Here is a 25,689-nt window from a genome sequence, read left to right on the forward strand (position 1 = left end):
ATTTCATGTAGTGGAACTTGACCCTTCAAATTGTCAACAGCACTAACGTTGGATTTTACTTGGTTTATCAATTTGCGATATTCAACGGAAGATCCACTAGTATAATTATGGAGATTGAGCAAATGTTTTACGTGCTGTGAAACAAACAAGCGATTATTATTGTACCTTTCATCAATTAAATTCCAAGTAACAGTGAAATTATCAGCACATATGGGTAGGTTATCTGACAAATCCCTAGGTTCGCCTTGGAGAGACGATAATGGGTAGTGTAGTCTTTGCACTTAGTCAATGCGGGTATTGTTAATAACTAAGCTTGAAAGGTGTTCCTGAAACTCAAGTATTTTGTCAAATCTCCTTTAAAAACAGGCAATTCAATGGGAGGGAGCCTCAAGCTACAGTTGGACTGAGTAGAGTTATCAGAGACAATGGATGTGCTACTAGGACTCCTGGATCTTTCAAATAAGCAAAGCAATTCTTGAATCCTACCAACTATTGCATGATATCTGTTTTCAAATTCATCACGCTCCCCAAAGTGAGTTTCACTAGATTTTAAGTCTAATTCACATTCTAGATACTCCCTAACAATGCTGAATTCCTTCCAAATTTCTGGCAGCCTATTTTGCCTGGAAATCAGTTTGTGATGGTTGATGTTATATTGCTTCAAGTAATTTTCGAGGTGAGTTAATGACCTTTTGAGTAGACCATATTTTTGAACAGCCTTTGCTTTGGATTCAAACGCCATGATGAATAGTTCGGGTAATCAATTATTAACAAGATAATAATAGAAATCAATCTTACAACTATGGTGACTATACAAACAATAAGCTCTATATTCAGTGCACTGCATTCTTTTTGCATTGTTAGAATGAATGACAGTCTTCGAATGGAACCAACAATGTAGGTAGATGCACAAAAGCATGAAATAACGTATAATAAACCAGGACAGACTACCAACGAAGAAGACTGGCGCCCTTTGGACAAAGGAGAGGAAGGAGCAACACAGCCTGAGGATGCGCAACTACTGGGCAAACATCAAAGCCCATTCCAAAATGTAATAGTTGAATGTTGTGGTCCTTAGCTGGCCTATACGAAACAAGAAGAAGAAGAAACCACGTACGTTCTAAATATGCAAAATACACAAAAACAGCCCAAAAAATTATTAGCACGAAATCTTATAATGCCCATTAGAAATCAAGACGAATCTGTTAATTCTATACACGGAAAGTGCTAGCAGTAGGGTTAGGATATTAGGTTGCATCCGGGAGATAGTAGGTTCGAATCCCACTATCGGCAGCCCTGAAAATGGTTTTCCGTGGTTTCCCATTTTCACACCAGGCAAATGCTGGGGCTGTACCTTAATTAAGGCCACGGCCGCTTCCTTCCAACTCCTAGGCCTTTCCTATCCCATCGTCGCCATAAGACCTATCTGTGTCGGTGCGACGTAAAGCCCCTAGCAACAAAGGATATTAGGCAGGATGTCCACTAGGGTGTCCCTTAAAAGGGCAAATTTTTTTTTTTTTTTTTTCATTTATTGAAACGCATACCCCGTTATTGTGTTTATTAGTCTATTAGTTATCCAAATACAGAATTTCAACTTTCTACATTAATTTTAACCCGTGCCGACAGGGCCTAAAAGTTTTAGAAATTAGCTGCTTAAAGGGTCTCTTAAATGTAGTTGTTGATGATCACTCAAAACATTTATTTTAGAGAAATACAAATGAAAACAGAAATTTATATAATGCTCTTCTTGTAAGTAACAAAAAAGATACAATTTGAATAGTTATTCATTTGGATATTTCCTCTTCAAAGTCTCTTTTTTACAGTCTGGGTAAATTTTTCTATGTTCTTGCACACAATGTAATAAGAACTGCTTCTGTTCTTCATCTGTGGTAATCAAACCATGAAAGTCTGTCATTAGTTTAACAGCTCTTTCAGCTGTGTCATTAACTGCTTTTAAGATAGAAATCTTCTTTTTAGCTTCCACAAACGCCACGTTGTCTTTCCATGAAATAAATCTTTACTCTTGACAGAAACAAAATCACTCAAAGATTTCCCTGAAACAAGATAAAAAATACTTGTAGAGCCTATACATAAAACAAATAAATACCAGATTAAACACTACTAGTCTACTACGTACCATGTAGAGAGCCAGACATCTCTTCTTTTGATGGAACTTATCTCTTTCCGAAATCACCAAAGCTTTCTCTCTTTAAGTTTTCTACAAAGTTTCCTTTGGTCTGCTCATCAACTTCATTATAAAAAATTTAAAGGATGGCTATTTCCTCTGACAAGTACCACAAGTGTTGACCGAACTTGTTTAAAGCCACATTGGAAATCAACTTGTCAACTTTCTCGTAATCTTTTAAGGTCTTTAAAAAACAAAAATCTTGATTCGGCGCTTTTATCGCCAAACTACATCCAAGCCAGGGCTTCACATAAACTTCCACAATGAATAAACAAACATCTTGTATAGCTTGTTTGTCCTTAGCGCTCATTTTAAACTGGGACTTGAGTAAACACATTTTTAAGGAGTAAATAGCTTTTGCCATCCATCGTGCTTGATGCATTGCACCAGGAGGTCTGATTTTTATTTTATTTTTAATGTCTCCACCCAGAAAAACAATGCGATAATCATCTCGTACAGTCGATTTTGCCAGTTCATTGTTAAGAAACGTCACCAATTTAATAATATTTGCCTCACAGAGATGTTGTTGGACAATATCAGTGCACGGTTCAATGGCACTAGGATTAGTATTCTTCCAGTTGTCTCTAAACGTTTTAAACAGCGGAATATCAGGACTGCTAGTGATTTGTTGAATCTTTGATTCAAAAACACTTTTGAGCACCTGTTCGCAAATATGATGGCGGCAAGGAAAGAGTAATAACTCTCTTTCTAGTTTTTGCTCTAAAAGCACACAAGCTCCGTTCAAGCGTCCTGTATTAGATGCTGTTGTATCACAGCACATTATTTGTACCTTATCATCCAGCTTCCAGTCACGAAGGGCAGTTGACACTGCTTTCGCTTGCTCTTTGCCGGAAGATTTGTCTAACTTCGGCACAGCAAGAAGTTGTTCTTTCTCGTCGTATGAAATAATAATTGGTAGGCGTTCTTCTTTAGAACTTCTTATGTCCAGAGCAGGTAACAATTTTCCATCCCAATGAACAGTAACTACTTCGGGCACGTTATTCTGAAAATCGGATTTAATGGATCTCGCTCTATCTTTTCTCATTTGTGTTCAAATGCGTTGAATAGAAGATTTGTTGATCAGGTAATTGTCAGAACTAAGACTAAGTGCTTGACTACAGACTGAATTATATAAACAGAATCTCTTGATGCTTAGTTGACATCTGTCTAAAGTTGGAACTAATTTAGATGTGATAAAATCTTTTCTTGCTATTCTTTTTGACGAAACTAAAGAACTTACAGATTGAGATGTGGATGGCAGAGATTCTTCCAGGCTTTCTTCAGAGCTTGTAGATTGTTCTTCTATGTCTTCATGTGTATCAAAGGTCTGTAAACTTGCAGATTCCAATGATCTCGTGGAAGGCATTTGCTTTAGTCTCTTTTTATCTTCTGCAAGTTTTCTCAGCCTGGCCCTGCCAACTTTTTGCCAACACCCACTAGGCACCCTGGACGCCCTGGCTCTCTTTGCTTTTGCAAAAATATTTTATCTTCTTCGATTTTTATTCTTTCAAGAGCATCAGCATGTGCAATATCGAATAAATTATCTAATTCAAGTTGAAAGTTCTCTTCGCGGCGCCTATGTAAATCCTGAATCTTCTTGCTATTTTTTTGCAGTTCTCGCCAGACCTGATAAAGATCCACTAACTTCTTAACACAATTAGGCACAGCTCTGGTAGGTATTCTAGCCTTTTCCCAGAATATATTGCACTCCCGAATGACAAGATTTGAGCTTTCACTAACAGTCAACTTAACCTCACGTATGTTGAAAAATAGAACTGCGAGAACTTGACGATTAGACGGTAATTTTGCACCTGTTATTTGGTGATTTACTTCACCAACCAAGAAAATGCTTTTTTTATTGCTCCTTAGTTCCACTGACATCTTTGAAATATAAAACAATCCGTACTAGCTACCCGATAAGCAAAAACTAAGTGGCAATAACAATGAGAGTGCGCCACTCTTGTGACGCAACTTGTATGGACATGTTTGTGCACGAGTCGGCATGGGTTGCACTGTTCCAAATAACGAAAAAAATTGTTTCGGGTGTTTTAGGCCCAAATGAATAAAACAATAACCTATGCATTGCAAAATTAAAACTTTGAAAAATAAGGGACACCCTAATGTCCACCCTAGTCAAGATAGGAACAATAAAGACAAATGGAACAGACTTACAGTACATGGCGGTGCTGTATCATTGATCACCACTAGGTACCACTGGAACCACTCCTTGACTGGAACCACATGCCTAAAGTGACTGAAAGTCCAAAGGATGACATCTGCGATGTAATGTTCACTGGAGTCCAAATTCCAAGTAGCATTTAACATCTCGATCATCAGGGTATTAGATATAAGCTGGCATAAACAGCTCACAAGAACAAATGCGTTAGCACATGGTAACTTCCACAGATTGTTAACGTGCGATATCAAAACAGTTCCAAAACATTGTAGACTTCGTTGAAATCTCAATATGACGAATTCAAACATTCGTAGTAATCAGTCTTAAGCACGATATTCTGGTGCTTCAATACAATAACTGTTCAGGATGCTTTTCGCGCCAAGCTCGTTGCTATGTTCAAATGGCGGTTGCAGGCAGCAATTCATGACGATAACAATTTTATGGTGACTAGCACAACTAGCACAATGTTCAAAGTTCACAATGATTCTCATCGTGGCCCAGAAGGACCAAATTTTTATGTTGCGAACGACGAAACAACATATCGGCCGCACATAACAAAGTTCAGTTCCATAGCCGCACAAATACAATTTTATAACAAGACTGCCCCAAACGAGCAGACACAAACACATCACTCAGAAGGTGATTCAAACATTTATTACACATGAATAAAACACTACATATTTATACATATGTACAACAAATTCAGAGGTACACCAAAACACGTGTACTGCTGCCGGTCGCCATGTTCCGTGTGTGTCTGTATAAAACAAAACACAGCAGCACATTGCCAACTGTTACAAAATGAAATGCGGGAGGCAAGTACCAACACCCTTATCAAGTGCTCCATTGCTACTCAGCTTCCTAAGAAACATTATGAATACAAAACTTCAGCTCACAGCACTCCTTAAACTTCAATCACACTTAACCTGATACTCAAATACTGTGACCCTAAAAAACAGCTTGTATTTTGTCAACAGAGATTCCCCAGCGAACCTAAGTATTTCAGCACCTTCTTATCTTTTTCACGAGGGAGAAGCAGATGTTGAAGGGCAGATGGCATTTCCCGAAGGCCTGGTCGTAGATTCGCAGGGTTTCGACGGAAAGCCAGAACTTTTACTGCTGTCACATAGCATCACCAAAACAATTGAATTTGTAATGAGTGCAGAAACAAATAAAGATATCGAATACAGCGAGTGGTGCGGGCTGTCAGGCATGTGCTCACTACAGAAACAGACCACTGTCCCTCATAAGAGTGACCTGAAGGCTAGGGATATAGTGCTTAGAAGTTTTAGACTATGAAGAAGAATGGCTACGATGTGCACTACAGTCAAATGGGCACCCCAATGGGTTTCTCTGTTAAGAAAGAAAGTAGGAGTGCATTGCTACATCACGGCCGATCCACAGATGGAACAATACCTCTGCTTCTCTCCAAGAGACTCGAAAGGAAGTCTTTCATATTTTCGTTGTTCCCTTAATCATTCTGAACTTAATGAAAATAGGAATGGTCTGCCACTCCTCGTAGCTATGGCTCAGATAAGGTAATGGGAGCTATGTGACTGCAGCCTGATCAGCTAACCCATATGGGTTGAGAGTCAAAGAGATACCATTCTACCAAATGACTTCACTACACAATTTGGGTCATGTAGTTGTCAGTTTGCATTCGGGAGACACTGTCTCCAGACCTGAAGGTGGCTTTCTGTGGTTTCCCATTTTCACATCAGGCAAATGTTGGGCTGACTCTTAGTTAAGGCCTCGGTCGGTTCCTTCCCTGTCCAGGCCCTTTCCAATCCCATCATCACCATAAAAACCTGTCTGTAACAGTGTAACATAAAACAAATAGCAAAAAAAGAAAACAAGGCCCTTACTATATGGTCCTCACCATAGTGAGTTGACAAGTGCTGGCAATATATTTACAGCAGCCAGAACACAGATTTTTACCTCGAATCCAAACCACACCGCAAGATCGTCCAGTAGCTTGTATAAAGACCTTCGGCCTCGATTACCACTTAAAAGTTTGAGAGGAATGAAGGCCACGAAACGAGCAATGTACCGCTCCCTTTCGGGGTTGGTCCCATCGGTCATCTTATGATCACTGGGCAGCGTCAAACCAGTTCTCCCTCATGATGTGCTTTGTTTTAGCCCTCATGTTTTAGACTGGGCTGAGATCCGCAAGGAAGCCAGTCTATTAAGACTGATTTTGGCCTGCCTGGTGAACCATTTCTGGAACATATTTCTCATTCATATGCGATTGGATTAAGCTGAAAATATATGACAAGGGTTGCACTACTTCACTCAAATGCTTGAAATTTGGTTGTCGCAAAAGACAGTAGTACCTCAAAACAGAGCACTATGAAATGGAAATGGACAAGCTTTAATTGAGTCCAGCTTGGGATTCGAATACAGATATGTGGAACAGCAGGCGAGAATCTCATCAATGAAACCACGCATCACCCAAAGCGCCAGTAAGTTGCTGGGGTGTAGTGTATCTTGCTACTCGAAAAAACTAATCCGAATATTCACGAGTGCTTACGAAAAGGTATTAATCCAATATCGAGCCTGCTACTGACACGATTGTAATACAATGCCTCACCGTCAAGTCTGTCCATGAGTAAGGGAGGGTCATTCCAGGGCAGGTGAGGATGGATTCAGCAGCACTGTTCCCAATAGACACATCAATAGCGGATAGCCTAGAATAACGAGCTGGTGAACACATCAGCTCTACTGCCTACACTGATTGCGACTTGGCAAAGAACGGTCCAGTACGAGTATATAGAATACAGGGTGCTTGGTACGAATCTCGGTACTTTAAGCGTGGATGTCATCCGATGGACTTGGAATGCTTCACGGCTAGATCTAGCCCATCGTTCCATTAGTGTGGCAAGTGTATGCTGAGAGAGTAATTCATTTTCAACAGGACCAAACTTGAATTTACACATCAGCGATGGTCCAGAGATAGCTTGCCGAAGAGGACGAAATCAATCTAGCATATCACAGTCCGTGGGCTGAGGGAGAACTGGCCGGGATCTAGCTCCTGATGCTAGTTAGAATGTTGCCAAAAGCGAGAAGTCACATGGCTTCTGTTCCTCACAGACTTCATTGATAAGTCAAAGATACTTCTGTTCAAATACAGCAGTCCCCATTATCTGCATGTAGCCTGTTACCTGAAGAGCTTTTTAGTGTGGTTCAGATTAAATGTAAAAATCTATGTTCTGGCTGCACTCCACCTCCCTCGACTGCATCATGTGACTGCTAGAAATAACAACATTGATCACACAAAGAAGGTAGAGACTTGGATTCGTACCTCAAAAGTCAATCGTAATATCTGACACTATCCAGTCGCTATTAATTCACTTGGCAGCCAACCCACAAAGGAGTCCAGATACTTCTATCAAAATTATCATTTGAATCTAAAACTAGGCCATGTTCTGAGCATTAAACAATAAAAGAATGTGCCTAATCAAACGCAAGTAAGCAGTAACAAAAAAAACTCTCTCTAATCTTACCATCTTCCCAAAGCTACTAATAGAATAAATACTATTGTGTGTACTGCAATACAGAGAAATTACGATAACTGTGACCTGGTAATAATGTTATTGTATTCCAAAAATTAAGATTTTATTACAGTCGATGACCATTAAAATATGTTTACAGGACTAATTACATTTAACAGAATTTGGTTAGTCCCATCTGTCTTTTAGAACACATCACAACATGATATAAGTCGCAAGTCTTCTCGCACAGTACAAAAACTTTCTTTTCTCGGGGTGTGAAAAGTTTTGATGATGATGATGATGATGATTGTTGTTTAAAGGGGCCTAACATCGAGGTCATCGGTCCCTAATGGTACGAAATGAGACAAAATGGAATGACAAATTAAAAGTCTAAAATTCTCCACTGACCTGAATCAAAGCGTGAAAACGAAGAATGAATGGATGGGCATGAATTTAAAACAATCAGTGGATGCTACCCGCAATGCTTTACATTCACAAAAAATGACGTAAAAGAATAGGATTACTGACTAAGGGACTGCTGCTATAGCATAACACTGAAACGATGATGCTTGCAGTCTAAAGGGGGTCCAAAATCCAAGTAATCGGCCCCTCATAACAGTACTGATCGCTAGGAAAGTAGAAACATGGTATTTGTCCTGTTGCGGTATTAATCAAAAGTAGCAGAGCCTTGCGGTATTCCACATATTATTGTACTACTCAGAGGTTATGAAATTCGACATATAATACAGACCTATGTTTTCTCACTTTGCGGTGCCATTTACAGGCAACGCAAACCTATGGTGTTCATCACATAAGAGTACTAACCACAGGGACCTTCCACTATCCCGTGGTGTTCCTCATATAGTGGGTACTAATCACAGGCAAGGCAGAACCATGTTAGCTATCATCCCATGGTCCTGCTCATATGGTGGTACTAATCACAGGTACTGCAAAAGCTGACCGCACGGTGCTCCTGTGTGCTACTAATCACAAACCTATTTGGTACATAATATATAGTGGTACTACGCGCAAGTAAAAGCGACCCATGATGTTCTCCGCGTGATGGTACTAATCACAAGTAGTTTCATGGTTCCAAGACAATCATCCCTTGGTCGCCCCTTTTAGTCGCCTCTTACGACAGGCAGGGGATACCGTGGGTGTATTCTTCGCCGGCGTCCCCCACCCATAGGGGGTGTGAAAAGTTTTGTTAGCACACACACGATGATAAAAACCGTGTGTTGCTAATCTAGTCACTATGTGCCTGAGTTCATAGTCTGCCTTCATCCAATCTGTACTGGTCATAGCCTCTGTGGTGTAAAATGTTTCCCATATATCTCCCTTCTTGGTTTGCAGCTCTGTTTGTAACTGGTTGAATGCATCTGTAGACGGCAATATTAGTTTGTGACGTAGTTCTTCTGTATAGAAGAGTTCTCTTGTCAGCTCGTAACATAGTCTTGAAGGAGGGAATTTGGACAAACATAATACCTTTTTCATGTAGATTGCTTTTACATCTTCAATGTCTAGAATATTTCTTTTAGTGAGATGTTCCCATATCAATTCTAGTCGGTACGTCATTATCGGTGATATTTTTTATTGGAACAATTTCATAGAGACTGGGTTTATAAGTTGTTCTAGTTAGCGATAAAATAAAGGGTAGCGAGCACAGGGTGGAACCGAACCATTGCAGTTTATACCTATTATCATTGGTAAATTTCAGTAATATGCCAGTATTAATCGCCTCCTCTATCTGGACGTTATCTTCATATCCAACGACCTTTACATACTGCTGACTGAATACTTCTGTAAGTCCTCACATATACACTCCCCGTGTTCATTAATGTTCTTCCTGGAACCTGTTTCTGCCTTAAAGTATCTATACACATCCTTCTATTGCTCCCTGAAATTCACATGACTGCCAATTATATTTGCCATTATGTTATTGTCACCCATGGTGGGACGGCAAGCTGGAAATTATTATCATTGTGTTTTATAAAATTATCTTATCTAAGTTCAGACATGTAAACTATTCACCTTTTATTTTAAGAAAACTACGAACAGTTAAGACGTGTGTTTTATTGAATTTTGAAAGAAAGGTAGTGTATCAATCTATTTAATTTCCGGAAACCTCAAATCGTTGTTGATGTTTTTTATCTAAATTTGGAAATGTGAAGAGAAAGATGTTATGAACTGGTAATAATGAAGAAGTTTCAATCTATGAAGATGTGGAAGTTGAATGTTGATTTGCAGGGATTTTGTAATATTGTGTAATTGTGTTCTAATGACAAAATAGTAGTGCATAGCGAAAAGTTCTCAAACTTCCAATGCGGAAATCTGGAGTGAATCGTAATTGGCCACAATAAGAACATTTTTAATTGATGAATGTGGGTGTCTGGAGTGATGTGATTGGTCTCTTGTGATCGTTTGATTTCCAATTTAGGGCTCCTTGTGTGAGCGAGGCAAATGTCCGCGTCTTTTGAATACTGATCACCGTCTCGGAACTCTAGCCCCTAGATAAGCGCTATCATCTTATATTTGAATTGATTCAAATTCTTTCTTCTCTTTCGATTTTGCGTATCGGAGTTTCTCCCTAGACTCTCACATTCACCAATTTAGTGTTTTCTGAATGACTGTGCCTCGATAGGCAGTCATAGTATCTTGTTTTCGGAGGCAATTCTCTTTTCTTGTTCTGAAATTGAAACCTATTTAAATTGTAATTAATGTAAATTTAACTTTATTTTGAGTTCGCCTCCTGTAATTCTGCCTCTACTTCTGTGTTAAAGTTTTGTACATACTACTATCTGAAGTGCTTGAGTATTTAACTGTACGTCAGTATGTTTTTCAGTTCTGTGTTCTTAAGTTTTATTTTCTACGTCATCTGTTGTCCTTTATTTTTCTATTTGTGGTTTTACCTTATTTGTCAATAAATTATTTCAAGGGTGTTTGCTGCATGCATCTCTTTCCCCACAACGCCATACGTTCCTATGACCTCGTAGGGTTCCTTCCACGTTCCACATCCTTCCGTAGTTGTCGTTCGTTAGACATGTAAGTTTAAAGTTTTTGTATCTCAAACATGGCGTTTATCTGGTTTTTATTCTATATTCTTCTATTTTCATTATTCATTATTCATTATTATTATTATTATTATTATTATTATTTTTATGCGCTCAATGCTGCTACAGTTATCCTTAGCTGATTTTTTTGCTAAATTAAATTTCCCAGTAAGTTCCTTCAATCTTTCCTTACTCCTGCAACCATTACAAAATCTATTTCTTTCTAATCTGCACCTCCTTCTGAATGTCTTTATTTTCCTGTTATAATATAATTGGTCTGTACCATTCCTTACTACTTTTAAAGATGGGATCTAGCCCTTGATGAAAGGGAGGAGTTTGCAGAAAGGGAGCAGCACGTTGCTCATCTTTTAGCTTTCATTCCCCTCAAACTTCAAGTGGTAATCGAAGCCAAGGGCCTTTATACAAGCCACTGGAAGATCTTGTGGTGTGGTTTGGATTCGAGATAAAAATCTATTGTTCCGGCTGCTGTAAAGTTATTGCCAGCAGTTGTTAACTCACTATGGCAAAGACCATATGGTGAAGGTTTCAAATGTGTCGCCTCGCTGAAGTGGTGTGATGCTGATATTTAAGCGTACAAGGTTGTGTTAAGCTTTTCTTCATTTGTACATAGCGTGGCTGCTTTATGTACGCCTGACAGGCACTGGGAGATTATTGAATCTGTATTGCACAAGACAATCGGCCCATTACACATATCTAAGCATAGTCAAAGTCTCATTCTAAATTATATTAAGACACAGACGGCCAAACATATGCATTAAATATTTGTAAAATTTCCTGTTTTATATTCCTTTTGTTGTTTCTATATTTCTATACATGGCTTGAAATGAAGGCCAAAGTCTTTAATAGGCATAAACTATGATAAAATTTCAGGAACAATTAACACAACTATAATGGAATACGCACCTACACACCCAGTTAGAGGATATCTGGTAAATGACACTGGATTTGTTGCTCATAAAGAAGAGATTTGGTGTGGAAAAGGTAGCATGTACAAAAATGTTTTGTTTTCTTTCACAGACAAGTGCCAATAGCAACAGTACAGCCACATATTTAATTTGTGATACATACAGTAAGTGCACGGTTTAACAAAACAATGTAAATAATATTTTGGAATTTAGAGGTTTTCCCATGTTTACTCACCTTATTAGTCGTAACTTTGAAGGATGAAGCTGTACATGACAGAGGAGATTTACAAGCAACCATCTGAACGAAGCTTCTTTCACATTTTTTAAGCCATATTCACATGCGGCTTCATAATACAAAACAGCAGTCTGTAAAGTGAAATACCAAAACTTCAAAATTTATTTCAAGAATAACATTCACACAAAAATAATAGCAAAACGGACAAAGCTGTTGCTATTTCATTACAGAAGCTAAGAACCCCATTTGCATGACAAGAAAAGTGTCTGAACTAGCGAGAGCAGTAAGCATTACCATGGCCTGGCATTAAGGGGAGGTGTTAGCCCATTTGGATGCTGTGTGTCCATTATAACTTCACTTACATACCCAAAGCAAAATGTTTTGTCCAACAACCCTCCTTGTGGTTTAAAGAGCATGCCACGTCCACCTTCCTCTCTTGCTCATCAGTTATCTTTCACAATTCTGAAAATTTTCCCTGTTTGGAATTGAGACATTTTATTAACGGTGTAATTCAATACGGGCATGAACATTCACTTTCTGTGGCAGTTAGAGATATCATAAAACCAGTGTACAGGGCTCTTGCAGATCCAACTTAACTAAAGAAATGTTTGCATGGCAGGATGCAAAATCCTTAAGAGTCCTTCAACAATGTTGTGTGGAGTAGAATCCCTAGGACTGTGTTTGTTGGCTTTGAAACTCTGTGCACTGGTGTTGTTTCATTAAGGGACTAATTCACCAACCTAGAATTAACCACAAAGATAGAAAATACTTTTTATTGCACAACGACACAGACACACACAAATCACATCTTTTGTCTTCACTGTCCCATCAGGAATCACACACCACAGAGTCCAAGTAAAACACTGATCTCCTGCCAGTATCCACCATTTTTGAGGCCAGGAGCAAATACACTTAACCAAAATTTCGTAACATCCTCCCACAAAACCAATAAACTCACTACCAAAACAAAACAAAAAGCAAAGAAAAAATCTACAAATTGAGACGAGAGGGAATTCGTATCTTCCTCCCACATCTTGTAGTAACCACTCGTGGAACAATTCTGCTAGAGACAGGCACAGCAGAGCTCTTCTCCTGGACCTCTTCTTCATTCTGCCACTCAGTAATGGGAGTTGCTTCCAATGGACAGATGTTCTGCACAGGCCGGTCCAACTCACCACCAGCAGTCTTCTCCTTGACCACCCTGACAACATTATCTTTCCCGGGATATACTGTACAGGAACCACTCGTCCTAAAGGCCAGTCCATTCTACGTGCTCCGTCACTTCCAAGGATCACTACTACCCCCACCTTTAACTTTCAACGTGAGTTCGCCCACCTTTCCCCAGTTTAAGTTGTCCTAAGTACTCTATCCTGAATCTTTTGCGTAATTCTGTCGTCAGATGCTCCATATATATCTGAATCTCTTTCCGTGGCTTATCTGATCAATGTGATCAATATCGGGCACTCCCACCCTAGGAATATCCTCCAGAAACATCGCTGAAATCAACGCCAGTAAATCATCACTGTATTCAGATAAATAAGTCAACGGTCGGGAATTAATAACTGCCTCAGTGTCCATCAGTACTGTCAACAGTTCCTCGTAATCCAAAGAGGAACGACCTAAGATTCGTCGCTTCTTTAACATCTGAACAATACGTTCCCAAAAGCCTCCCCACCATGTAGCAGTGGGAGGATTGAATTTCCAAGCAGTCCTTTTTTTTTTTTTTTTTTTTTTTTTTGCTAGGGGCTTTACGTCGCACCGACACAGATAGGTCTTATGGCGACGATGGGATAGGAAAGGCCTAGGAGTTGGAAGGAAGCGGCCGTGGCCTTAATTAAGGTACAGCCCCAGCATTTGCCTGGTGTGAAAATGGGAAACCACGGAAAACCATCTTCAGGGCTGCCGATAGTGGGATTCGAACCTACTATCTCCCGGATGCAAGCTCACAGCCACGCGCCTCTACGCGCACGGCCAACTCGCCCGGTCCAAGCAGTCCTAAGACAAGTAGCCTGTACATTCACTTTTGTCCAGTTAAGATCAAGAACACATTTTCAGCTCCCACAAAATTCCTTCCATTATCACCGTAAATAACATTTGGTCTCCCTTTCCGAGCAATGATTCTTCATAACGCTTGAAGGAACCCTGGAGTAGACAAAGTCCTGATGAGCTCAAACTATACAGCTCTGAAAACAGCACACATGAATATCGCTATCCACGCCTTTTCACCCCCTCGGAGATGTACACTAGCATCAGAAAGTTTAGACTCACATGATGTGGATGGTCGTTAAGCAGATGGAGAGGCCCCAGGATGGTGGTTGCGGTTTCCGCCACGTTGATGCGTGCTGGAGTGTCGAATGTCACGGTCCAGGCCTGATGGAGCGTTGGTGCGACAGCCGCTATGGACCAGGGCGTGGCGTCCGTATAAATGGAAATGGAGCGGTGACCTGGGCACATGGCCCGAGGCATGGCGATGAAATCCGAGGTGAATAACCTGCGGACCCAGAAGAACCTAACCGAGCCATGAGAAGAATCCCACCGTCTGCTGGAGCAGATATGGGGTAAACGAGGGCAGTGCGCTCACAAGGGAGAGGGCATGCTGCGAAGTGGTGTGATGTATGGTGATCTCCTGGACAGCGATGTCAATCATCAAAAATGTCAAAAACATATCAGATGTAAGACTTTTCAGGCGTCTGCTCTATTAACCAGCGTTTCGTCTGACGCTAGACTCATCAGAGTGGGATGTGTCAGACCCTACCCACTGACGCTGGGGTGTATGCAGGTGACCAAGGACCAAGGGGGAAGTTTTCATTCCCCTTCCTGAAGGGAAGGGGCGGGCCACCTAGAAGGTAACACCTTCTCTCTGGCCAGGAGATTTGGCGGGGTTCGGGGATTTGGAGTGGTTTGTAGTTGGAATGAGGGAGCTTTAGATTTGGAGGGTGAGGGTGTTTGGCCTGGAAGCCCGAAGGAGATGGATTCCGGCCTGTCGGATTTCTTGATTGATGAGGTGCTGAGGTATGCCCGGGTTGACTCCTCTCACGACGCAGCTGGGGTTGCACTCGGGCGGTGGTGGTGGCGGAGATGGTTCATTGCAGTCGGGCGCTGGCGGCGATAGTCGTCTGGTGGTTTCCATTGGTTCCTCGTCGGGTGGCCGAGCCAAAGTATTGGGTGGGGTAGTTGGGATGGGAGATATCATTATAGGCGAGGTGTGGGTCGAGACTATGGTGGTTATGGGGGTCTTAGGTGAGGTGGGGGTAGGATATGTGGCGGTAGTGGTAGTGATGGTAGTGGTCGGAGTTGTATAAGTGTAGGACAGGGGCTGTTGAGGTGGGATGTAGGGAAGTGGCTGGGTGCAGGGTTTCGGTGTCGGTGGGGGAGGGGGGGGATATACTCAGGCGGCCGGGTCCCCGATTTCGGTTCAAAATCATTTTCCATGTGCGGAGGGCATGGATCTATGTAGAACTGCTGGCCGTGGATGAAAATTCCAAATTTCAGAGCCTGCTGGACGTCGTGAGATGTAGCCAGTTGGATCAAAAAATTCTCTGTGGGAATACAGTTCTCTAGGATTCGAGAAGCATTAGTGGCTGGTACACCGCTGTTTCGTAGAGAACGGAGGAGACCTCCGTCCGTCACAGAGAGATCAACGCCTTTAAGTACACAATTAGGCATGATTGGGGAGGCCGACTTCCTTTTTGGCGTCTGGCCTAATTATGCTGTTTGGCACGGCAGGGAACAAAATTAAAGATGAGGTGTTACCCTGCCGTAATAAAATACAGGCGTGATCGATTTCCGAGTTTGGAGAAGCGATGGTGCAGGTGAACTTACCAGAAGCACTTTAAGAGGCACAGTCTGATAACTGCATACGGGAGATAAATCTCCACAATGGAATTATTGCCCGCCTAGCAATTCCGAATGGAAAATTCTAAATTCCCATGGAGGGAATTAGATATTTTTCACCAATAGAGCATGTCAAAAATGTCAAAAAAAGAAAGCCTTACATCTGATTGTATCAGCCTGTGTGCACTAAACGTCAGCCTGGATTCTATTATTGATATTCTTCTTCTGCTTCTTGTTCAAGGGGGCTGTAAATATTAGTTTCTAATTAGCGTCGACCTCTAAGATCTTTTGCTACCATGTTTTTCCTTCATTCCCACCTAGATATACCTGCTCTCTTCACAAAGCTGCACGTTGTTCTTATTGGGTCTTCTTGGATTATTTTCTCCCTCTTCACCTGGTAGTCCTAGAGTGGAGAGTCTGATTCTGCCCAGCGCCTCACATTCGAAAAGTATGTGTTCATCTGACTCCTCCGCTTCGTTGCACTTCCTACGTATGTTATCTCTTATTACTCCAATTATGTAGGTGCTTTTTCAGATGGCAGTGTCCTGTCAACAGTCCTACTACACATCTTATATTTTCTCTGCTGAGTTTCAACAGTTCTTTAGTATGCTTCTTGTTTGGTCCTTTTATCAGTTCCTTTGCAAGCCTGCATCCTGGAGTACTTTTCCAGTTTTTCATTTGTTTCTTTTGTACCTATTTTCCTATGTAGTGTCGGGCTTGTCCATATGAAATCCTGCATACAGATTCTGGGCCTACCAAATGTGTTTCTGCCCCTTTCCTGGCCAGTTTATCTGCCTTTTCATTTCCTTCTATACCTGCATGCGCTGGTACCCATATTATTTTGACAATGTTGTACTTTGAGAGCTTCAGAAGTGAATGGCAATACCAGACAATTCTCGATATTATCCGGCCTGCTTCTAGTGCCTTAACGGCCGCTTGGGTGTCCATAAAAATGAAAATGTTCTTATTTCTATAGTTCATTTTCAGATTTTCTTCAAGACATGTTGTGATAGCTATCACTTCTGCTTGAAAGTCCGGCTCCATGGCTAAATGGTTAGTGTGCTGGCCTTTGGTCACAGGGGTCCCAGGTTCGATTCACGGCAAGGTCGGGAATTTTAACCATCCTTGGTTAATTTCGCTGGCACAGGGGCTGGGCGTATGTGTCGTCTTCATCATCATTTCATCCTCATCATGACACAAAAGTCGCCCACGGGCGTCAAACCAAAAGACCTGCACCTGGTGAGCCAAAGTTGTCCTCTGACACTACCAGCACTAAAATGCATACGCCTTTTTTTTTCCTGCCGACAGTGGGGTTCGAACCCACTATCTCCTGAATACTGGATACTGGCCACACTTACGCGACTGCAGCTATCCAGCTCGGTAAAGTTGTACTTTGGTATCATATGATCAGAAGGCATGTGTAGAACTTCCTCTGTTATTACTCTGTTCATTTTAGAGTCCTAGATTGGGTCTTTGTGCATTCCAGCACTCTGATTGTGCCAATCTATATGAATTCATTCTAGCCTGTCCTTTTATGAAATTGCATAGTGATGGGAGGTCTAGTAAATTATTCAAGGCTTCTGTCGGCGTGGTTCTCATAGCCCCCGTTATGGCTATGCACGCCATTCTCTGTAGGCTATCCATCTACTGTTGACTTTTCCTTGACTTACTTTCTGCCACCAGATGATTGCAGCAATGGTCTAATGATCATTGTATATATCCACATTATCATTGATGGTCTCAGGCCCCATGTCTTCCCGATGGCTCTTTTACATTCATACAGCAAGTCCTTGGCCTGGGTTATGTTCCTTTCTATATGTGGATTCCAGGTTAGATTTTTATCTTACACTACACCTAGGTGCGGTGCCTGTTCTTCCATACATATCTTGCTCAAAGAGCTTCAGTGATTTCTTTCCCTCTAATTTCCTCTTTCCTGTAAAAGGGACCGGAGTTATCTTGTTTGGGTTGACTGATAGTTGTTCTTCCCGACACCAGTTTTCCACAAGGTTAAGCGATCTTTGCACGAGGTCCTGGATAACACTCATCACCTTACCTCGTACCACAATCACTAGGTCATCTGCGTATCCCTGTGTATAAAAACCTTGGTAGTTGAGCATAGCTATGATTTTGTTCACCACAAGGTTCCACAGCAGAGGAGAAAGAACTCCTCCCTGAGCACAGCCTCGGGTGGCCCTAACCGTCAGTGTTCCTTCAAACAGGGGTGCTTTTTACCTTCCTTCCGCCTAACATGGATTTAATCCATTTGACGACGGTTTTACTCACCTTGCTCTTTTCCAATGCTTTGATCATAGAGTCATAGGTTGTATTGCTGAAGGCTCCTTCTATATCTAGAAATGCTGCCAGTACAATTTCTTTATATTCTAGGCTTTCCTCTAGTTTACAAACCAACTGGTGAAGTGCTACTTCAGTGGATCTGCCAGTCTATATGCAAACTGATTTTCATGTAACGTTGAGTTCAGTTGCACCGTTCTTCTGATATATTTATCCAGAATTTTCTCCATTGCTTTCAGCATGAAGGAAGTTAAACATAATGGTCTGTATGCTTTGGCTTGGGCATAATTTGCCCTTCCAGGCTTAGGTACGAATACTGCTTTAGCTTCAGACCATGATTTTGGAACATACCCTAAAGCTAGACTAGCTCTGAAGAGGTCCGTCAGGGCATTGACGAGTATCTCCCATCCTTCCTGTAGGAGTATCAGAAGTATCTCATCTGGCCCCGGAGCCTTTATAGTACGAAATGTGCCGATTGCCCATTTTACATGGTCATGTTTTATAATTCTGTCGGGACAGTTTCAGTTTGCTCTTCGAGCTCCGGTCTCTATTCCAACAGTTTCTTCTTCTGTCATCTCCAGCGTGTCCTTCCCCGCCTGAGTAAACGACCCATTTGGTTTCTCCAGTGTCCCCACCTGATTTATATGGGTTGCTTTCAGAACCTTTTGGAACCTTGCTGTTTCAGTGTGTGATTCCACTTTCTCACAGAACAGTCTCCAAGATTTTCTTTTTGCTTTCCGTATCTCTAGGTTATACTCAGCGAGTTTTCTATGATATACGTCCCGTATACCACTTCTAGATGATATTTATACAACATCCTAACCTCTTTTTTCATTTTGGCTAGTTTGTTGTTCCACCACCTTACTTTTTTGGTGTTTTTCTTTTCTTTGAGAGGACAGTTTTCATGGAATGAGTCTATAATGGCCTCTTCTAATAGTTCCACTGCCTCATCCAATTCTTTCTGTCCTCTCACGGTAGTTGGAATTCTTTGTACAGCCTTCCCTAGAACTTCTCTGTATCTGTCCCAGTTCTTTTTGGGTCTCTGTACATCTCAATCCCACATTCACGCATCTATTGCAAATTGGATGTGCTGATGGTCTGCCAATGATGGTTCCTCCAGCACCTTCCAGTCTGTTTGCAATATGCGTAGTGCTTAGTGTAATGTCTCTTACCTCCCTACGATTTTTATTTTAAAATGTAGGCTTGTTTCCTAGCTTTAGTATTGTCAACTCAGTTCCAATAATAAACTCTAGTAAAGACTCAACTCTTGCATTGAAGTTCGTGCTGCCCCATGCCGTGTGGTGTGAATTTGCATCTGCTCCAAGGACTAGGTGTTCGCCTTTCCTCTTTGCGTTGCAAATTAGGTTCTCAACTTCTTATGATGAGGGGAGATTAGTTGAGTCATTTGGGAAGTATGCAGAGCCTATGGTTATTTCTCTGGGTCCCTTCCAATTTCCAAGTTTATTCTTGGCCATGGTTAAGTCCTGTGAACAGTATTCCGGCAACATAAGACATTTTAATTTCCTGTTCACAAGAAGACATCTTCTGGGTATTTCCATGTTGTATCGTACATCAGCTTACCTCCAGATTCCGCCAGTCCTGCTACTCTGACCTTGACTACCCATGGCTCTTGAATAAGGGCCACGTCAATAGCCTCAGACTTGAACTTCCTGGCGAAATTGGCCACAGCTGCTTTTTTATTCTGAAGATTGGCCTGAAGGACCTTCAGCTCCATCTTTATCAACACTGGGTTTCGTTTTTCCCCTGATGACTTGAAACTTGACCTGCCCAAGTCCAAGCTTAGCTTTAAGGCTCTCTTTTTAAGCACTTCAAAGTCTCTTTCACCAAGGGCTAAAAATGACTGTCCTTCCTGTCTTATCGATTGAAGTGGCATTCAGCACTCTCCACTCTTGTGTTAGAAGTTTGGTATCGTGCTGACTAATTCTGACAGCAGTCTACTCTACTGGAGCTTCTGTTGCCATTTCTTGTTCTGAGTTGCGACAACCTGTCTAATTGGGACTTCTGTCTCCATCTTTTCATCTTGGGCTTGCTCCCAGATCTCCTCTACTGGAGCTTCCTTGGCTACCCTTGATTTCAAAATTTTTGAAATTGGTTCTTTATAAGCATCCATATTTCAATCAATCATAGAGTTTTTGCCCCTTCTAGGGTCCTGAGCGTCGTTCTCACCATCCGTGGTGAGGCGTACAGCCATTGTCCTCCCACAACTCAGGCTCTCCATAGCAGAGACCACGCTCCTCAGTCATCCATCCGGCGGTCCGCCCCTGGTCCGAACCTAGCCAGGTTTGTTCCCCCTTCAGTAGGCCTACTTACGTGGTCTCCACCTGGCATTATCATGACTCAGTTCACAGCCATGACTTTCCCCCTAGGTTGGGATCGCCCTTTCCCAACCAGTGGCTCGTCCAGGCTACGTAGAGCAAAGTGATGTGTTGGTTCCAATTAAGTAATACCTGGTTGCCAGCCATTAAGAATTTACGTAGGTAGTTCCCTTCCCTGTCCCTTCACTATTGTTATTTCGTCTCTGAATTCGTATGTTCCTCATCGCCAGGCTTGTGACAGTGTCATACATCTGTTGGTGTCATATGTTATGTGAACCTCTTAGACTGATTCTGAGGGTACGGTCAGCTTCCGCTTCCAACGCTAGCACTGTGCCATCTGGTGGCGAATGAACATATTGTTTCTACTTCTATTATAACGTCCAAATTTTTAAAAAGTCATTGTTTAAGAAGCCTTTCTCGTGGATAGTTGAAATTTTCTTCTGATGACGCAGAGCACAGTTCTCTGTGAAACGCAACACGGCATGAGCCCAAAAGCCTATACAGTATCATGTCTATAAGTACGGGCCGTGAAAGCATCAATGGCAACATTTTCAATAGTTATTCCCTCTATCACTACGTTTTCTGAAGTTGCCCACTTGTTATGCATGACCTTTGTCTTGGACAGACACGTAACGCTGCAACAATACACCACAAATACTGGCACAGTCAACCTCCAAACTCTCAGAAAACGTATTCCTTAATACCAATTTTATATTCTTGTCGAGCTGAATACCGGACCTGTGAAGATTACAAGATTATTTTGTGCATCTACAGAATGGTGGTGTTAATGAAGCTATGTAATATAGAGAGAGACTTTCAAAGGTGGTTAAATGAAGAAGTTATATCATGTTCAAGATCATGCTTTCACATCTCTGCACAGTATTTAAAATACAATTTACCGTTGGTCTTTTATAGCTATTGTTGAGAGTGAAGGAGAATTTCCTGTTGTGTATGTTTATCAGGAACTCAAGGGAGACTTCAAATCAAATCTCTTTATTTGCAAATGAGGTGTTTACCTCGGTGGCAAATGGTACACTAAAATACATTATTGTCAAGCACTAAATATTAAATTAACAAGAGAATAAAATTTTCCTATAATAGAATATTATATAATTTACGCTAACGATTTTTTCTATTAAACACACAGCTCATCCTTAATAAATTTACATTGTTTACAAAATTCTACTTATAATATCTCCTGTACTACATACAAATATAGTCATCTGATATACAGTATGTGGAATTACTTCAAATGATACTGTACAACTGGTATAAGATTAAAATTTACATTGCATTTATTTACTTTTTCTTTTCTTTACCCATTCTGGAACCTAAGTAGCATAACGACCTGCTGCGTCTTAACCAGAGCCCCTTTTACCACCAATTTTTAGAGTTCCTGAAGGGCCTTCACAGCTACCGTAGCGGTCCCAGGGCCCTCGAAGTCCCCACTGTACTTCACCCTTACAGGCAGTCCCCTACTTTGGCTGTCAAAACTCCTTAGACCAGGGGATGGAATTAATTTATTCACACACATTTTTTTATTTACAATATCCTGCACTGGTCGAATGCCCTCTAACACTTCATTTATTTTCTCTGTTGCTGTTTATTCTCTTCTTGAATATCTGTACAGATTTTGGAAAAGGATCAAACACTACCCCTGGTAAACTGTTCCACTCCTTCACACCCTTCCCAATGAATGAAAATTTACCCCAATCGCTTCTGCTAAAATTCCTTCTAATTTTATATTTGTGGTCAGTCCTGCCGATATAATAATTTTTCAACTGAAGCCTCTCACGGATATCTCCCCATGCTGCTTCTCCTGTATAGGCTCTATATAAACCTATAAGTCTAGTTTTCTCCCTTCTCTTACTTAAAGTTTCCCACCCTAGTTTCTTTAACATTTCTGATACACTACTCTTTCTCCTGAAATCCCCTGTTACAAATCGTGCTGCTTTCCTCTGGACACTATCTATTTCTTTTATTAGGTATTCTTGGTGAGGATCCCAAACACTGTTTGCATATTCCAATAATGGACGAACCATACTTAAGTAACTTTTCTCTTTTAATTCTTTGTTGCATCCTTTAAGTAGCCTCATTGTGACATGTAACGATCTGTATGCTTTCCCAACAATGTCATCCACATGACACTTCCAATGCAAATTACTTTCAAATCTTACACCTAAGTATTTGCACTTGCCATCTTTTGGGATAACTACCCCATACAAAGTATATTCAAATTCAGTTTTAAAACTCCTGTTTGTAAATGTTGTAACAGTTGATTTGCCTCCATTAACTTTCATGTTATTCTCTTTAACCCATTGTTGGATACTCTCAAGGTCCCTTTGTAATTCTGAACAATCGTCAATGGTATTTATTTCCCTGTAAACAATTATGTCATCTGCATACAATCTTATTTTTGATGTTATATTGTTCCCTAAATCATTTGCGTATATTAAGAAAAGTAACGGACCGATTATACTACCCTGTGCAATTCCCTTCCAAACTTTCTCTTCCTGCGATACATTAATTCCTACTTTGACTTTCTGAACCCTTGAATTTAGAAATGTTTTTACCCAACGTGTAACCCTTACGTCCAATCCTATTCCCTCCAATTTCTTTAATAATATTCCATGTTCCACTCTATCAAAGGCTTTGGAAAGATCTATGGCTATGCAATCTAACTGGCCTCCTGAATCCAATTGATCTGATATGTCCTGCTGAAATCCCACCAGTTGTGCCTCACAAGAATATTTCTTTCTAAATCCATACTGGCTCCTCATGAACCAATTTTTATCATCACATATCACTCTGATGTACTTTGATATTAAACTCTCCAGTATTTTACAAACTATACTGGTCAGGCTGATTGGTCTGTAGTTCTCTGGTTTCCTTTTATCACCCTTTCCTTTATAAATTGGTATTATTATAGATTCCTTCCATTCCTTTGGTATTACACTATTATTTATGACATAGTCAAAGAGAAATTTTAAATAAGGCACTATGTACCACCCCATTGTCTTTATCACCTCCCCTTGATCACTTCCTGCTGCTTTTCCTTGCTGAAGCAGTTGGATTTCTCTGAAAATATCTTCATTTGTGAACGAGAAGCTTCTTGTTTCCCTCTGTGTCTGTCCCTCTGTAACTTCTGTTTCGGTGACCAACTCCTGACAATCATCTACCGAATCTCTAAATTCCCTACTAAAGAGGTTTGCTTTCTCAGTATCTGTTAAATAGTGTTCACCCCCTTCTCCCACCATTATAGGTATTTGGATTCCATTTCCTTTTTGATTCCTGATATATGAATACAGCTTTTTCCATTTCCCTTTGTGGTCATTACGCTCTTGAAGAATGCCATTCATATAATTCTCCTTTGCTTCCTTCTTTACTCTATTCAGTTCCCGCATTAGCTGTTTTCTACTTTCTCTACCTTCTTTGATTTTCCTGTGTACTATTCTACATTTTCTTTTTAATTTTCTTATTTCCCTTGTATAATAAACAGGGTCTGAGGTCATTTTACCCTTCTTAACAGGTACAAATCTCTTCTCTCCTTCCCAAACGATTCCTTTGAATTTAGCCCAAAGTGTATCCACATTACTCCCTTCACTTATCCAACAACTGAATTGTGATTTAAGGTAAGTCCCAAATTCATCAACTTAAGTTTTTCTGTACAATTTCTTGTCTTGTGTGACCCTCTTATCAAGCCTTTTTGGTACCAGTCCTACACCCATTATTACAGCCTTATGGTCACCTATTCCTTCAATTACCTCAGTTTTATCAACAATTTCCCGTGGTTTAACCAAGAATACATCTAGTAAGTTATTGAGACGAGTTGGTTCTTGTACTACTTATGTAAATCCTCCCTCCCAAATTAACTTATTTGCCAGTTTCTGTTCATGGGCTTCACTTGCAGCTCCATTCCATTCAACCTCAGGCAAGTTTAGATCTCCCCCAATTATTACCACATCATTATTATTGTTTTTATGAGTATAATCTATTATTTTCTCAAATATTTCCATGTCTCTTTCCTCTCTTCCTGGCCTGTATGTTCCTATAATTCCCACCTCCTTCATATTATCACAAATTAATTTTATCCCTAATATTTCATCCCTTTCATCGGTAAACCATTCATGTGAACAATATGTTTCCTTCACCAGAATAAACAGCCCCCCTCCCTTTTTATCTCCTCGGTCTCTACGATAGACTGTGTACCCTTCTGGAAATACTTCTCTATTACCCACCCCTTCTTTCAACCACGATTCCACTCCTATCACCACATCAGTCTCATAAGATTCCATCAATGTACCGAATTTTAATTGTTTATTTACTACACTCTGACAGTTTACCAAGAGCAATCTCAGACCCCCTTCCTCCCTAAAAATTGACTGTTGCAATTGGGTAACTTGAAATTCCTTACTTTCCTGAGTTTCATTTACTAGTTGGCTGAGCCAGCTTGAAGTACAGCTGGCTCTTTCTACTAGTTTTCCTGGTCAGTATTATAACTCAAGGGAGTTGCCTTTTTTACAGTACATATCTTATGATTAATAAAATCTAGAACAATATTTGCTATCTTTCGTTTACCTGAATTGTTTAGATGAAGGCCATGCTTTGTGTAACAGTGTCTCTCGAAACTGCTGCTATCAATTACCTGTGTATTACGAAAATGTTTACAAATTTTAACCATATCTGTATTAACTTTGTCCACTTCAGTGTTCACACACGAGTCTCTAATCAAATCATGCCTGTGGGGCACGTTCACTACAAAAATGTTAGTGTGAGTCAGCTTACCTAGCGTACATTTAAGTTCATTAGTTAGTCGGAACATAGAAAAAATGATGAACTCTTCTCAGAAGAACTCTTAAGGTTTCACCTTACTTTTTCCTGCCTGCTGGCTCTTCAGAAGTGTGTGCGCGTGCGTTTCGTATTCAGGAATCATTCAAGGCAAATATTTTTGCACTGCAAGATGTGTGGTTAAGCTTATTTTTAATATATATAACTTTTGCTTTCTCAACGATGCATTTGTTTCTACATTCATCCCTGTTTTTATCTCCTTGTAAGATGTGTATTGTTTAATGTAACACCTTGTGTAAAAAATTGGGTTAAATGATGAAGTTATATCATGTTCAAGATCATGCTTTCACGTCTCTGCACAATATTTAAAATGAAA

At 40.6% G+C, this 25,689-nt stretch overlaps 1 protein-coding gene across 1 annotated transcript in view; it reads right to left on the reverse strand.

Annotated features, from left to right (window-relative positions):
- The window catches only part of gcl (germ cell-less), a 320,949-nt gene that overhangs the window by 210,764 nt on the left and 84,496 nt on the right, over positions 1–25,689 (reverse strand). The window contains exon 5 of the mRNA XM_067152237.2: positions 12,064–12,194. Within this exon, the coding sequence (XP_067008338.1) occupies positions 12,064–12,194 (131 nt within the window). The remainder of the gene's footprint in view (positions 1–12,063; positions 12,195–25,689) is intronic.

This window comes from Anabrus simplex, chromosome 8, assembly GCF_040414725.1.
Source record: "Anabrus simplex isolate iqAnaSimp1 chromosome 8, ASM4041472v1, whole genome shotgun sequence".
Taxonomy (NCBI): Eukaryota; Metazoa; Arthropoda; class Insecta; order Orthoptera; family Tettigoniidae; genus Anabrus; species Anabrus simplex.